Source organism: Alexandromys fortis, unplaced genomic scaffold (genome assembly GCF_014885135.2).
Source record: "Alexandromys fortis isolate MF-2015 unplaced genomic scaffold, M_Fortis_MF-2015_v1.1 scaffold_64, whole genome shotgun sequence".
Classification (NCBI taxonomy): Eukaryota; Metazoa; Chordata; class Mammalia; order Rodentia; family Cricetidae; genus Alexandromys; species Alexandromys fortis.
The window spans coordinates 6,761,530-6,777,215 of record NW_026067976.1 but is presented as its reverse complement, the minus strand read 5'-3'; the positions used below and the strand labels follow the sequence as shown (position 1 = coordinate 6,777,215).

The window sequence follows — 15,686 nt, the reverse complement described above, 5'->3', positions numbered from 1 at the left end:
CTGATTGCTCTTTGGGCTGATGAGGGAGGGGGACTTGATTGGGGGAGGGGGAGGGAAAGGGGAGGCGGCGGTGGGGAAGAGACAGAAATCATAAATAAATAAATAAATAAATAAATAAATAAATAAGAAAAAAGAACAAAGCAGTGACAAGAAGTAGGTTGATTTAGAACATTTATCCATCACTCATTTGATAAACATCTACTCAATCCGCACAATGAGATAATCAACTCCCTGGGCATTCCAGCAGAGCAAAAGCAGACATTGTGCACCTGCAAAAGGCACTCTTCAAATATGCTGAATGTCAAAGGACCTACTGTGTGCTGCTCACTATGTGATGATAGACAAAGAAATAGTGAACAAAGTGAGAAGAAACTTAAGAAAGTGATCACACTCAAAAGACTTAAAAAATAAAACAAAAAGCAGAACTTCACAGCAACCAGTGAAGGAAATGATAAGGACATAAAAAAAACAGGAGATACATGTTGTGTTCACACTACCCAAAGTGATGGAGAGACTCAACCCAATCCCATCAGACAGTGTGCAATTTGATTAATTATCAGGAAAACGTTAGTCAAAAACCACAGTGAGTTATCTTACTCAGCTGAGCATCCATCACCAAAAAGACAACAACTAAGGAATGCAGAGAAACACAAACACTGCTCGAGGGAGTGTAGAGTAATGAGAGTGTTATGGGGAACGCTATGCAAATTCCTCAAAAAAATTAGAATGACACATGACCCAACAACCCCACTCTTTATTGGATTCCCAAAAGAGATGAAATTTCTATACCAAAAGATATGTGATTAACACCCCCCCCCATGTTTACTGCAGCATTCGTCGGGAGGGAGAGAATGTGGGGCCGCTTCAGTGCCCTTCCCTGGGTGACAGAGAACAACCTGGGTAAAATTCAAGAGCATTGTGTAAAGTGAAAAAAACAAGCCAAGCCTGGCAAGCAGTTTCGCTGAAGTACAATATGGAGCAGCAGCCAGAGAAGGGGAAGAAACACAAATCCAGAGAAGTGTGCGGGACAGGAGTGGGGGGAAGGCTGAGAGAAGGATCCTCTGTGGAAGAGGATAAAAAGGGATATGATACTTGCATGGTTATAATACAATTACATAATTTCTCCTTCCCTTCCCTTGATCCTAACCCTCCCATGTGCCCCTCCTTGCTCTATTTCAAATTTACTTCTTTTCTCATTAATTGTTCATGGGTGTGTATGTGTTCCTAAATATGTACAATCTGCTCAGTCTGTATAGCATGACTTGTCTGCATATGTTTTCAGAGCTGACCATTTGGTATTGGATAACCAATTGGAGACCATGTCCCCCTCTCCACATCCTTTAGTTGTCTGTAATACTTTGTCTAGCTTTCTCCCTTCCAAGTTAGCATGTCAGCTGGCATGATCCTTGTTCAGGTCAAGTTTCAGCAGCCATGTAGCTGAGACTTCACAGGTGTAGCTCCTCTAACATTTCCCATAGCCCCTTTGCTCTTCTGGCTGCTATTATCTTTTAGCCGTTCTCCCACAATGATCCCTGAACCTCAGGCACGGGAGCTGTGTTGCAGAGGTATTGGCTAGGGCTGGGGTCTACAGCTCTGCGTTTTGTTTGGCTGTAGTTTTCCACAATTGCCTCCATCTGTTACCAAGAGAAGTCTCCTCAGTTGAGGGGCAGGGACTACCCTTAGCTATGGGCATCTGGACAAATGTTTGGATTGTTGTTAGGGGTTGTGGTGTTTTAGTGCAGTTGTCGGTTCTCCTCCAAGACCCGTGACTTCACTAGCCGTAAGCAGGTGACTAGGTCTCCAGTACCGGGCGTGATTTCCCTCTTGTTGACAGGGTCTTATTCCAGTTAGAGAGCCGTTGGTTACTGCCAAGGTATGCATGCCACTACTACACCCTAGCGGTTGTCATGTCATGTTGGCCACTGCTCTAGTTTACAGGGGTCATGGCTATTGATTACTCCCCCCTTTAGAAGCTTGCATAGCACCTTCAGGTACAGTGAAAGCAGTCCTCTGAGAGGAGGCATTCAGGTGAGTCCCAGTCCACAGACCTCACCTGGTGTCTTTAGCAATAGGAACTTAACTTCTACCTCCAAGGGTGAACAATTCCCACAGACGTGCCTGCAGGCCAGCCCAGCATAGACACTTCCTCATGGAGACTCTTTCCCCGCCTGATTCGCAGCTGTGTCAAGTTGATAATGAAAACTAATCAGCACAGGTGATAAAATTAATCAAAACCCTGAAGGAAGGATTGGAACAGGTAAGTCACAGGGACATTTGGTCTTTAATGCCAGGATTCTTGATATCAATCCAAGCAGTACCAAATGATACCAGTGGAGTAAAGGAGTGAACGTTCTCATGAAATGAAGCATTCAAAACATCCTTCGAGTCTATCATTCCTTCTAATATAATGTAACTAAAAAATGTATGTGAAATCATTTTCCCCAGTGTCCTTCTAAGTCTTATTATTAATAGTTCCTTACATGGCCATCACACTAGAAGAGATTTAGATGTTTGTAAATCTGCCTTTTAGGATTCATAAGGCAGTGTAAGAGAACAGGACTAACCTTACTATAATTTACCTGCGCTTCATAAGCCTGCTAAAATGTTGCAATTATTCAATAAACAATAACCATTGGCCTTTGAGTCCCTTCCCTGTAAGACCTACAGGTGACCTACAAAACGGGGGGTACAGAAGCCTGGAGCCAGCCTGAGGTACAAATCTGTTTGTTTGCCATGTCCTTAAAATCTGAGTGGGGCTGGATACAGAAGGAACTGGACTAATATCAACGGTGGCAGAAGTTTTTAAGACAACAGAGCATTCAGGCTGTGGCATGATTTCTACCAGCTGATTTTACTCAGGTTTACAGTGAAAATTAGGAGGAAAATGAAGAGGAAGAAGAGGTGAGATGTGCCGTTTGTCAAGGAGAAGAACGTGCTGTAAGCTGTGAAGAAAAGGAGTGGGGGAAGGGGCGGCAGTTGTTTAAAAGCAGCAGCATACTTGGATGAGGAAGACAGGAAGGGGCTAGAGGGCGCTGCGTTTCAGGAAGCAACAAGACCTCATAAATGGGCTGTTCCAGAGCATAAAGCCACAAGCTCGTTTGAAATAGCAAACTATGGGAGCACCATGCTTGAGCAGGACGGTCTAGGAAGATGTTTTCCAAGACTCTTCCACCCAGACGCTCAGGCTGCTTTCCTCATTGCTAGTGGCCGAGTCGGAAGAGCAGCAGGTGACAATTGAAGTTCAAGGTGTCAGCCCACCAACAGGCAACTCCCTGAGGAGACCACAGACCCTGGAATGTCTTTTGCTTCTGCTGTGCCTTTCCATGCTTGCTGCTGCCATCTTTCTCTAGTATATCTGGCACGGTGTGAGTAGGTGTGGGGAGAGCCCCGCTGCCTGTAACGTAGTGTGTTTATGTCATGGAAATATTTCCGTATACTGGGCATTCTTGCCTGCGGATGATTATGGAGATGACTCCTTCCTAAGCTGTGCTGTCTAATTGATAATAGTGTTAGTTTACATTGGGTTTTGATGATAAAATATATAAACAAGGAAGTGTCACACAGCTAGAATACGAGTTTCTATTGAGAACCCATTTAGACTGTGGCTTAGGTTAATAATTTAAAACAACAACTGAGTCCCAGTAGTCCAGCTTGCTTAAATTCTCTTAACCTTAATGTTAGGAGGTGTGTTCACAGGTTTCGGGGTGCATAACAGATGAACCAACGCGACTAAGATGTTTTCATCAAATAGCTTTGAAGTGAAAAACCCAAGAAGGATAATCTAAAGTTTTAGGAAGGCACAGAGTTGAGTGAGGACACTTTAAGGGGAGGGAACAAGAACAAAGCAGCCCAGTTATTACTGACACTTTTCTTGTTTGGATTGGTTGATGACCAAAGGTGATGATGATTAATTCCTTATACCCATTTCTGCCCTTATCTCTTGACATAAAAAAAATTGTTGCTGGGTGGATATGTACCTAAAGATTTAAAGTAGAGCTGACTGATTCCTCTTATTTTTCATATATAGAAGTTTAGGTTTACGATTCCTAAGATTCCTTATTGCCTTTCAAGATAAGTAATAAAGTAATTGGCCCTTTCTTTGTAACTGCAAAATGCAGCCTGCCAGTAAAAGACCCGACTGAGATGACTAACTTGCTTCCTACATGGTTAATCTATAACAAATGTATGTGGATTCTTGGGACAATTTATTTTTCACCTGTAATCCGTAAAATGTTTAATCATGTGAGGGAGGTGAAAAAGATGTTGTTACTTGTATTCATTATAGTCATTCACTTGAAAAATAGAATGTAACCACACTGTGATTCCTACATTATCTGAAAAACTTTGTTGGGTATATAAGCTTTAGAGGAAAAAAAGTATACAGTAGGAAGAACACAAAAGAATAGAGAATAAAGAAGGAAACCACCAAGAGAGAGTGGGAATGTCATTTTCCCCAACCCCCTCAGATAAAAAAGTCACAGTACGAGCCGGCTGTGAATTCCCTTTGAACCCTATGCTGCTGGAGGCTGGCCTCCCAAGCAGTGACACATCATGTTCCAGGGCAACCAGGTTACTTCTTAAGATGGCAGCGACCCTTGGCTTTGGCCATATGGTGCTGGTTTTACTGGCCCACATAATTCGTGAGTTACGAGATCATGGAGGTATGCACCTAGATCACGGAGCCATGTTTCCCAATGTGTGGCAGGATTTGGGAGTCAGTGGAGCCTGACGAGATGGGGACTAGCTGGAGAAATAGATGCCAAAGGTGGCCTCTGAAGGTGGTAGCCCAGCCCCTAATTTCAGTCTTGTTCTTTGCTTCTTGGGCTGTCACCGTGTGAAGGGACTCTGCCACTCGCCTCCTCCTCAACTGAGATTCTCCATCATGCTACAGGACTGTGTGTGGTCGAAAACTCTCAGAAATCAATGCACAAAATGACATCCTTCCCATCCATTTTCTCTGTCATGTATTTTTTTTCATAGTGACACAAAAATAAATACTACAGTGTCCCACTCAGCTAGCCTTTCCAATGCCTCTTACTTCCCCCTTCCTCCACGGTGTTTTCAGTCTAAAGAAGCCTATGGTGTGTTAACACGAACCCGGGATAGTGCGTTACTAACTCAAGCAAGATGAAATGCGTGATGCTGCTTCTGAGCAAATGCTATTAACTTAGACTTAAGTCAATGACTTAGGATTTCTGTCGCTGTGATGAAAGACCGTGACCAAAAGCAGCTTGAGGAAGAACGGGTTTATTTCTAACACAAGCCCATAAACAGTCCACCACTAAAAGCTGTGAAGATAGGAACTCAAACAGGGCAGGAATCTGGAATCAGGAGCTGATGCAGAGGCCATGGAGGGGTGCTGTTTACTGCCTTGCTCCCCGTGGCTTACTCAGTCTACCTTCTTATAGAACCCAGGACCACCAGCCCAGCGATGGCACCGCCCACATCTATCTGTAAGAAAATGCCTTACAGGCTTGCCTAGTCTGTTCTTATGGAGGTATTTTCTCAATTGAGAATCCCTCTTCCCAAATAACTCTAGCTTATATCAAACTGACAAAAAAAAAAAAAAAAAAAAAAAAACTTGGAAGGAAAGAAGATACGCAAAGAAGGACAGTATGAAGTGCCAGTGTCTCACGGTCATCCTTCCATGTGGAAGGGTTTTATCTGCACACTTAGATAACAGTGCTTCAGCAGGGTGGACCATTCTCCACTGTAGCCCATGGGCTCAGTGCTGCGCCTTATGAATGTCAGATGCTGAGTTACTACTTTCTCTCGTTGAACGTGTCACATGGCGGGAAGAAATGTCAACTGAGTAATGATATATCGAGATAACATCAGTGGAAACCTGGTCCTTATAAACCTGCCCTCTGTTCTGTCACACGCTACGAGCAAATCACACGAAGTGCAAGACATCGACTTGCTTCTTAGGTTCTTAGAAAGGACACCAGTTACTCCTGGGAAGCCAGCTAGTGGTCAGGAGACTTTTTAAAGTGATGATGTCATTGGTGGCCTGCTTTGGTATCTCATTATGATTTATAAATCTGTAAGTAAAATGGTCAAATTCTTCAAGTTGACTATGAAAAAAGACAGATTTGGGTAAGAGAGATGGAGGGGCATTCGAACAGTGGAGCAAGGGACGGTGCTCTTTCTCTACATCACACTCAGGCCAGAGGACCTCTGCCCATGATGACCATGCTTCCAAATTGGGGTGCAGGCTGCTTTGTCTTTAGTGGAAACAAGCATTAAGACTGCAATGCTATGGGAGCCCATGACAAAGGATGGAGATCAGACTCCTTCAAATGCCTTCCCCACACCAGGTTGTCACTGACCTGTGTGTTTGTACGTCACAGCCCCTGAGATGACATCTCCCTGAGAGAACCTGTCCACGCGGATTCCAGCCTTTCTCACCACCCCATGCTGAGGTTCTCGGGCAATCAGAAACAAGAGTTTCAAGTCGTCGCTGTCTGCATCAGTAGCAAAAATGTACTCAGGGGTGATAGTCACTTCTCCACCCTCTGAGCAATGCATCATGGGGATGAGGTCGGCCTTGAGAACAGGTGGCTCATCATTCACAGGGAATACCTAAGCAGGAAAAAAAAAAAAAGAGCACAGCTTTGAGGAAAAAAAGAAGTGACAAATGTCCCAGCTGGTAAAGCACCGCTCACAGTCACGGTAACAGGCATTTTTCATCTTCCGGACACATGGAACAATAGCCGTGAAATTTGGCCAAAGCAGCCAGAGTCTTTTGACTTTCTCAATTGGTGGAGGAATGCTCCGCATGAGAGATCATTTAGGCAGGAATGGGAGTCTGTGGCTATAGCTGGGAACTCAGAGCGCTCACTATTCTCAAAAGACAAAGCAGACATGCAACATAGAGCATCCCTCCCTTTAACACACAGCCTCTTTCATCAACACACACATTCCGCAAGAATTCGGGGCCCAGTGGTTGGATGCATGTACATCCATGACATGAAAGTTATTTCTATTTCACATTACCAGGTGATTCAAAGCTTTCTGCCACCTTCAACTTCTGGCTACCCACAATGTTTCCACGGGTCCATGGGGAACATAACAGCATGTCAAATGGCTTGAGTCACAGGGTTTTGTTTGTTGTTTGGTTGGCTGGCTGGTTGGTTGGTTGATTTAACTTTGTAGCTGTTTCTTATTAACTTTGTAGCTGTTTCTTAGGCTGTTTGGTTGATGGGTACTAGCCTGTGAGCCCGTGTACCCTTTCAGCCCTACACAACCTTCTACATACTTAGCCAAAGTGATCTTAGTAAGCAAAGTTTCAATTGCTGGTCTGCAGGGTTCTTCAGTGTCTCCTCTGAAGATTCTCCCAGGAGTCTCTAGTGTAACCTGCCACGGGGGCCTTCGCCACCCCTCTCTATTTCCACCCAAGCACACACTCCTTGCCATCTGTCAGGGCCTCTGTCTCCCCCTTGAGCCTGCCCAGTACATGCTGACTCAATCTCTTTGTACAACTGATTTCTGCCTCAGACCCCATGCGTGTTTTCCAAGGAAGGTTTCCTGATCACTCGGAATAATTGAGAAGCTTCAATTATTTACACTTCTGTTCATAAAACATATATATGATATATGTGTGTGTGTGTGTGTGTGTTAGTCAATTATCTTCGTGATTATCCAGTTAGTGGCTGTCATACTCTGTGGTCTGTAACTTCAAGAACAGGAACCTTGTTTATCTTATTCCTAATTGTTCAACAAGCATCTATCTAAGACCCCACATGTATTACAGAAGGTGCTAACTAAACCTTTGTTGGATGAATAAATGAATGATTGTAACTTTACCTGGCTCCTAGGCATTCAAAGGCTAACAGCTGTAGACAAATACAAGAGAACGATGCTGATGCCTTCCTATAATGGATACAGGAATGAGTGGGTAGATGCTCTAACTTAGTTAGGAAAGGTGTAAAAATGTTATTGTCTGTTCTCCCCTTTGCCTATGAAGAAAAATAATTATCTTTGTTTATATCTTCTATGTGAATCCATTAAAGACTTCTCTTTCTTGCTTGACCCTAAGAAATTTTATCAATTTGTTCACATGGATGATAACTGTGAAAAGTCATTGTGAGGGGAAAAAAATCACAAACATTGTCAAAAAAATTGTTTTGTCTGGCTTTTAAAAATTATGTCCTTTAATTTAAAAAGTAACAAAAAATGAAAAAAAATGTTTTTTTTTCTTTTGCTAAAATGTGCTGATTATTGCCAGGCATAATAAGATGGTCATATATAACAGACAGGAGTAGGGTCTTTCCTCAAAAAAAAAAATGGAAAAGTAACTCAGAGAATCTGTCTTTGTATATAAAAGTTTCCCATAAAGAAAACATTGCTTCTTGAAGCTGAAATGGTCTCCAGCTTCTCATGGAGCCGTCACAGGCCTTTGTGAGGAGTAAGGAGGAAAAGGAGAGACTATAGAACCTGGCAGAGTAGGCGATCAATAACAGCCAGGGAGGAGCAGGGCCACAAAATGAGGAAGAACGCCTCCTATTATTACACCCCCCAAGTTCAGAGCCTGGAACCAGCTGCAGACTCTTCAGCAGCCGAAGCGTGTTAAAGAAAGATAATTTCTTCCATGTCTGTTTTTACAAACAATCTATAGATATTAACACTCTATTAATGACCGGCTATAAAATATCTTCCAGATGCATAGCATTTTATGTCGCTGAATTCTAGCCCATACTCAAACAGGAGAGAGGGAAGGGAGCAGGGCGAGACTACTCAGGGCCCTTCAGGGAACGTGATAAACTTCTCTCTTAGCGACTATTAACACTTGCAAACCATCTGCTGATGCTCATGGCCTCGGTCACCCACATCAGAGAAACACCCAAGTTCTCAGAAGGCCCTTGGACATGCGTCAACTTTGTGAGTAAACTTTGTCAGAGGAAGGGGGAAAATGACTTCAGGGTTGTGGTAGAGACATTCCTAATGGAGTCCCACATGCATGGCTTTGTCCACAAGGAAAGAGAACCCCAGTGGTTCCGGACAGTCTTCCCAGCTGCTAATAGAGCTTGTGTGTCATAGTTCAAAAATATTAGACATATTTTATATTACAGAATAAACTACATTTTAAATTGGGTATCTGTATTCAAGCTTAGAATAATTTTAACTTCAGATAAACTGGGGTGGGGTAGGGAGATGGAATAAGTAAGTCTGTTTTGGTAGAGACTTTTTTTAATATTAATTTATTTATTATGTATACAATATTCTGTCTGTGTGTATGTCTGCAGGCCAGAAGAGGGCACCAGACCTCATTAGAGTTGGTTGTGAGCCACCATGTGGTTGCCGGGAATTGAACTCAGGACCTTTGGAAAAGCAGGCAATGTTCTTAACCATTGAGCCATCTCTTCAGGCTCTCCGTAGAGTCTTTGTCTCCACTGCCTGACTAGAGACGCTCACAGACACAGCTGGCAACCTTCTGCTTTGCAGTCTGTGTAGTTTAAGTTGTTCTGGGACCCCGAGGAGTTCCCAGAATAGAGACTTTACATTCAAATGACTCAGGGAGGAAACTTTCTACCCACCTCAATGTGTAGGACAAATTCTGCTGAGTTTGTGCCATCTGTGACCTCCAAGAATATCGCATCCTGGAAAACCTCAGCTCCGTCATGGCGATACCTACAGGGATGGTATGGAAGCCAGTCTTTTAAAACCACACGGGTGTAAACTAAGTTGCATGGCATAAGCGCTCCTCTGTAGTGATATTTCACTTGTATCTTAATAAATAAAGCTTGCCTGAAGATTAGAGAGTAAAACAGCCCCTGGTCAACCTTACACACCAGGCAGTGGTGACACACACCTTTAATCCCAGTAGCTACACTAGTTTGCCATAGAAACCGGGTGGTATTGGTGCACGTCGTTAATCTCAGGCCTAGAGAGGATATAAAATGAGAGGAGACAGCTCTCAGACACAGTCTCCTTCTGAGATTCCTGGAGGCAGGATCGCCATTTCAGACTGAGGTAGAGGTAAGAGCCAGTGGCTGGCTGTTTTTCTTTTCTGACCTTCAGGTTGAACCCCAATATCTGTCTCTGGGTTTTTAATAATCGTGCTACACTCCTCCATCACCTTGGCCATGACTTCAGTAAATAAGTAATTATTTAAATGAGCAAATCAGAAGAAAAGCAGTATGACTATAAATGAGAAGATACGTAACCACTCATTATCCCTAAATGTAAACTTGTTCTACCTGGGAAAACATTATGTGTGCATTGGTAATTTTTCCCCAAAACAAAAACAAAACAAACAAACAAAAACAACCCTTTGGAAGCAGGAGAAACAGCTTAAAGTTAAAATCCTGGTCTGTTCTTACACAAAACCTCAGGTCAGCTCCCAACACCCTTGTTAGGTAGCTCAGAGCCACCTGTAACTCCAACTCCAGGGTCTCTGTGGTCTCTGCCTCCATGGCTGCCTGCATTCACATGAACATATCCACACACGTGCATGTGTATGTGCATGCGTTCATGAAAGCACACACACGTAATTAAAAATAATCTTGAGAATAGACTTCAGAAAGCAGGCCTCCAGTGGCCTCTGTAACAGAGGGAAATCCTTGGCCTGGTCGCTATGCAACAGCAGAGCATGGCTGACTGGAGCCAGAGTGACCCCGAGACGAAGCAGAACACCCCCAGATCCCTGTGCTATGAGCTCTTCCACTCCTGTTGAACGTCTTGATCTATGAGCTAGGTATGGCCTCCTCCACCATATTCCATATTCCATCTACATATCTCCCCAGGCTTAAAAAGACCTTTTTGGTTGTTGCTGTTCTAACCTTGGCCCTAACTTTCTCTGAATTCTCAGCCAATTTTTTTAAAAAAGAAATTGTTTAATCCTAGGCCTTTCAAACACTTTCTATGTGACAGCGACAGTCAGCTAATTCTAAGTAACTCTTGATTTAACTGAGTTTTTTTTTTAAATCACACCAATGATTTGTTCATACTAACAAATAGAATTATACCCCTAGGAATCAAAAATAAAAGATTCAACAAAACAGTATAGTATATTGAACCTATATGATATTGTTACATGGCCAAAAAGGACTATATTTTATTCAAGATGGGTCACCACTAGGGTGATAATGGATTCAGTCCCAATAGCAGGGGAGGCCTATACTCTGTTACACCCCTGCCTCTCAAGCACACTGCCTTCTGTGCTGTGTCTTCCCATGCCTCTTACTGCTTCCACCAAAAATAATTATGAGTTGCAGTGTGCTGATCCATTTCACAATGCTGCTGTCCCTAAAACAGCTAAGGGTATCTGGGAATGCACCCATGTGAAGCCAGACAGTGGAGCCAAGCAGATCCTTAAGACCCAACTCCTGAAAACACTCGCAGATGCCTCAGCCTTTTCGTGCTTAGTTCTGCGTGAGAACAGAATGATGTACCGCGTCAGTCTTGATGACTTGGGTTAAATAACTCAAAAAGACTTAACTGAAGTTCTCTAGAAAGGTGACAATGCGTAGAATTCCAGAAAATATTTCTACTTTTTTCTGTCCACCATTCGTCCCAGCACTGCCTGCACAAAAGTCTTAACACATAGATAGGAGATGAGATTTTAGGATCCAAGCTAGAAGCTTAACAGAAAAATCTTTTGTGTGTGTGTGGTTTTTCTGAGACAGGGTTTCTTTGTGTAACAGCATTGGTTGCTATAGAACTCACTTTGCAGATCAGGCTGGCCTCAAACTCTCAGGCATCCACCTGCCTCTACCTCACTAGTGCTAGAATTAAAGGCCCGCACCACCACACCTGGCCAAAACAGGAAACTCTACTTGGAATAGGTGAATACCGAAAGGGGCCAGAAAAGATTCTAAGTCTGATCTAACTGGGCTGTAAAGGTTTGAGTGACCTCATATGCAGTTTCCGATCCCTAGTGACCTTTCTGGCTAAAAACTAAGCGTCTGACAACAAACACCTTGTACCACACTTCACTAACAAAGGGTGAGGTGTCCATTTGTCAGATTTGGTAAGTGGAAAATTGTCTGCCTGTCTGCCTGACCGTTACTTTTAAGCAGCTTGCAATGTTCTCCAGAGATGTCTCACTTGATTTTGTGAAAAGGTTTCTTACAACTATATTAGTAGAGAAAGGGAAGATCTCCAATAGGAGCTGCTGTGAGGATTTCTCCACCCATTGCTCTCAGTGACTTGAGTCCAGAACCGCGGCCTTCCCACCAGCAGGCTCTACTTGTTGACCTGCAAACCTGTGCCCAGTAGAATGAAATAAAAGCTTATCCTTAAAACGTGGGTGGACAAAGCTAGCCATTACCGCCCCATTCCTCCCGCCCTCTGCTCTTACCAGGCTGGCCTTGAACTCCCAATCCCCCTGGCTCAGCATCCCGAGCCTTGGGATTAGAGGCGTAGGCTGCCATACCCCTGCGTTTCCAAGGCTATGAAACTGCCTCTTCTAAGAGCCAACTTCAATTAGCTGCACAGATTACTTTAGTCTCTACTGGGTTTGTGATATGTGCATTTGTGGCAAAATGACAATTCGTGGTAATTAATTCTTGTTGCACAAATATTCATAAACTCACTCCCTCTGCTATAGTAAGCCAGAGAGAAAGAAAATTATTCTTTTCCACTTCTCTAATTTTCAATTGAGCATTAACAATATGAAGTGGCGTATGGTTCGGAAAGGGTTAGACAGGTTTCTTTCTCAGCACTGCGCTTCACAGTTGGTCTGGATAGACAGCCAATGCATAAAAAGGAAAAAAAAACAAAAACCACAAAATTTTCTAACCTAACTTTTAAGGTAATGAGGTCCTTCCATGAAAATGTGTCTCTTGGGTTAAGAGGAAACCCATTCAGCTCTACCCTGCCGTGGAGAGGCATCTTCCGAAGAGAGAGACAGATGCTGTCCAGTGGGGTGTCCACATCAGAAACCAGAATGTTCTCTGTGCTGACGGTGCACTGACCACCCTCGGACACTCTCAGGGTGTTGGTGAATACCTGGATAGAAGGAAGAACACACAAGGCTTTGTTCAATAAGATGCTGCTGAACACAAGGTCCTCGAATCCCTAGAAAAATTCCAGAACCATCCCCACACGCCAATTAACCTTTCGAGACTGTTTATAAAGCCATAAGTAGAGCTAAATAATCTGTCTGAAAAACATTTTATTGCATATTTTCAGTTCCAAGTTTTGATACATGCAAAGACACAAAGCCAGACCCCCCCATTTGAAAGCACCTACACTTCACGAGTCCCAGAGCCTGGGTAGCAGAGCCAGCAAAAAGGAGGCTGCAGCAATACTTAACTGAGAGAAAAACTCCTACCATCATCTCACAGCCTTTGCCAAATCCCCATGAAGGAAAGGATCCACCTCTTTTTTTAAAGCCTAAAACACTGGTTCTCAACATGTGGGCTGCGACCCCTTTGGGGTCAAACAACCCTTTCACAGGGGTCAGATATCCTGCATATCAGATATTTACATTCTGACTCATGACAGTAGCAAATTTACAGTCATGAAGCAGCAATGAAATTAATTTTATGTTTGGGGGTCACCACAACATGAGGAGCTGTATTAAAGGGTCACAGCATTAGAGAGTTGAGAACCACTGCCCCCAAAATTCTTTAAGACTTGGGAGGTTGGTAGAAACGCCATTGTGTGTTTTGCAGACAGAGCGGGGACAGGGAAACTGAAGACAAGAGGGTTACAATTCCAGGGGAAATAGATTTATTCAAACATTAGACTTAACTATTAAAAACCACAAGGGCGATTTCAATACAAAACAAAGCAAAAACCCCAGTGTTCACCTAACAATTAAATCATAGGCACAAAGCAAGTTCGATGGAGCAGCTTGGTATATTTTATTACCACACTAGGAGTGGGGAAGATGTGTTCTGTGATTAAACAAGTCTAGAAAACTGTGATCTACAGTGTATTCACTATATTTGCAAGGTATGCACATGTGCTCCGGGCTCTGAGACTATAGCAGAAAACCCTATAGAGTTTACTTAGCACAACAGCTTCCAAAATTAATACTGCTACAGAGAAGGAAAAGACAACAGATAGTTTTGGCACTTCAAATAGTGGGCTCTGACGGTTCCTCACAGAAGACCCATGGTAAGCACACTTCCATACAAGGACAACTCTTACACAAAGAATCACCTTTCTCAGCAAGATGAGGTCACAGCCTCCACCCTGCACACATCCTCCCCTGCTGATCAACAGGACACAGAATGAGGGAAGTCAATCATTCCAGAGCCATCAGAGACACTCGTGCCCGTCTCCAGGGCAGCACCCTGGGTCATGGAAAGAAGACTCTAACTAGAATATGGCTGCCTTCATCTTTAGTAAACTACCACCAGCAAAGAAAAACGCAAGAATAATCGACTTCCCTCTCTGCCGCCCACCCCGACAGTCCTTCCTAAATGCTTCCCGCTGATTTGCAACACCTCCATCTTCACTATGAGTAGAAGGAAGAACGGGACGCTTTCCAGAGGGAACATGCACCAACGGCCATGCACACAAGACCTATTTTCTCAGTGAACCAAGTTAGTCTCCCAAATAGGGAACACTGCATAAAATACAATTTATTTAATACATAAGGTGATTTTCGAAATATTTCTTTTAAAGCAAGCTAAACCCTTAAAATCCTGAGGGTTCATGAGTAACACTTAGGGGGCCCCTGGTTTGCATGGTGTCAACATGCGCTAATGATTATCATTCAACTCGATTTCATATCGTACAAGAACCAATTCAACTTCAAATATTCTCAGTTCTTTGAACTACTGCTTCATTTGTCCTTAGCTCATAAACAAATGAGATAAATCAATATCCGCTGTAGCCCTAAGTCCTCGCTATTTCATCTCCTTTCAAATGAAGATAACTCTTCTATCTGCTCCAAGATTACCTGCACACAGATCATCCTTCTCCAAGCTTAGAGGGGATTTTGTTTTTATTTTTTGCATAAAATAAGACTTTTCAACAAGTTTTGTAGGGGAGGCTTCTGTTGAGGATCTAAATTTCATACATGGACAAGGGTGGCCTAACAAATCGAATCATGTTCACTCGATAGCCGTTCGGACTTATATTCACCACCAGCACCAGGCCAGGTCTTCAGCGGGGAAAGGGACCCAGATGGAGTTGGTTCAGATGCCTTCTGGTTGAAGAGCTGTCAACACTTCTTCAGCCACAGATTGCAAGCTCGCCAGCTTGAGAGACTGGGCCGCTGACATAAGTGAGCGCAGTGTGTTGTGGGGACTCTGAAAATGGATGGCTCATCCCGCCCGGCAGCCATGCTGTCTGCGGGCTCAGTGCTAGTAGGGCTCTATATTTTCTAGAGAAACCCCAAGCCAGCCTTGTTAGGAAATCTTCTGTCCCTTCAAGTTTGCAACTTCACAACTTAAAAGATTAAAATAATATTATAAAATTAATAATTAATAAAAAATACTTAGAGCCATTGAGCCGTCTCTGCATGTTGAGTAATTGCCTTCCCTTGGACATTCCAGTAAGAAATCTGTTCGCTGACCCGAGGCAGGTGCAGCTGTCATGAGTCAGCAGAAAAGAAAACATCAGGACTGGCCATAGTCATATAGTTGGATGCCTGGGGAAGTCACCAAGCTGGGAAGGTCTAGGGCTTTTTGGTCTATAACAAATGGGAGATAATATTCCTTTGTCTTTCCATTTTTAAGGGTAAAAAAATAATCCCAATAATAGTCACACTAATCAAGTATGGTAAT

At 43.3% G+C, this 15,686-nt stretch overlaps 1 protein-coding gene across 6 annotated transcripts in view; it reads right to left on the bottom strand.

Annotated features, from left to right (window-relative positions):
* Positions 1–15,686, bottom strand: part of Frem1 (FRAS1 related extracellular matrix 1) — a 153,545-nt gene that overhangs the window by 77,109 nt on the left and 60,750 nt on the right. For all 6 annotated transcript variants that reach the window (XR_007594476.1, XR_007594477.1, XM_050157418.1 and 3 more), the window contains 3 exons: positions 12,743–12,951; positions 9,537–9,630; positions 6,330–6,582 (listed from right to left, as the gene is read on the bottom strand). Coding sequence is in view for 4 of the 6 variants with exons in the window: in XM_050157418.1 (XP_050013375.1) it covers positions 6,330–6,582; positions 9,537–9,630; positions 12,743–12,951 (556 nt within the window). In the remaining 2 variants the exon portion in view is untranslated. The remainder of the gene's footprint in view (positions 1–6,329; positions 6,583–9,536; positions 9,631–12,742; positions 12,952–15,686) is intronic.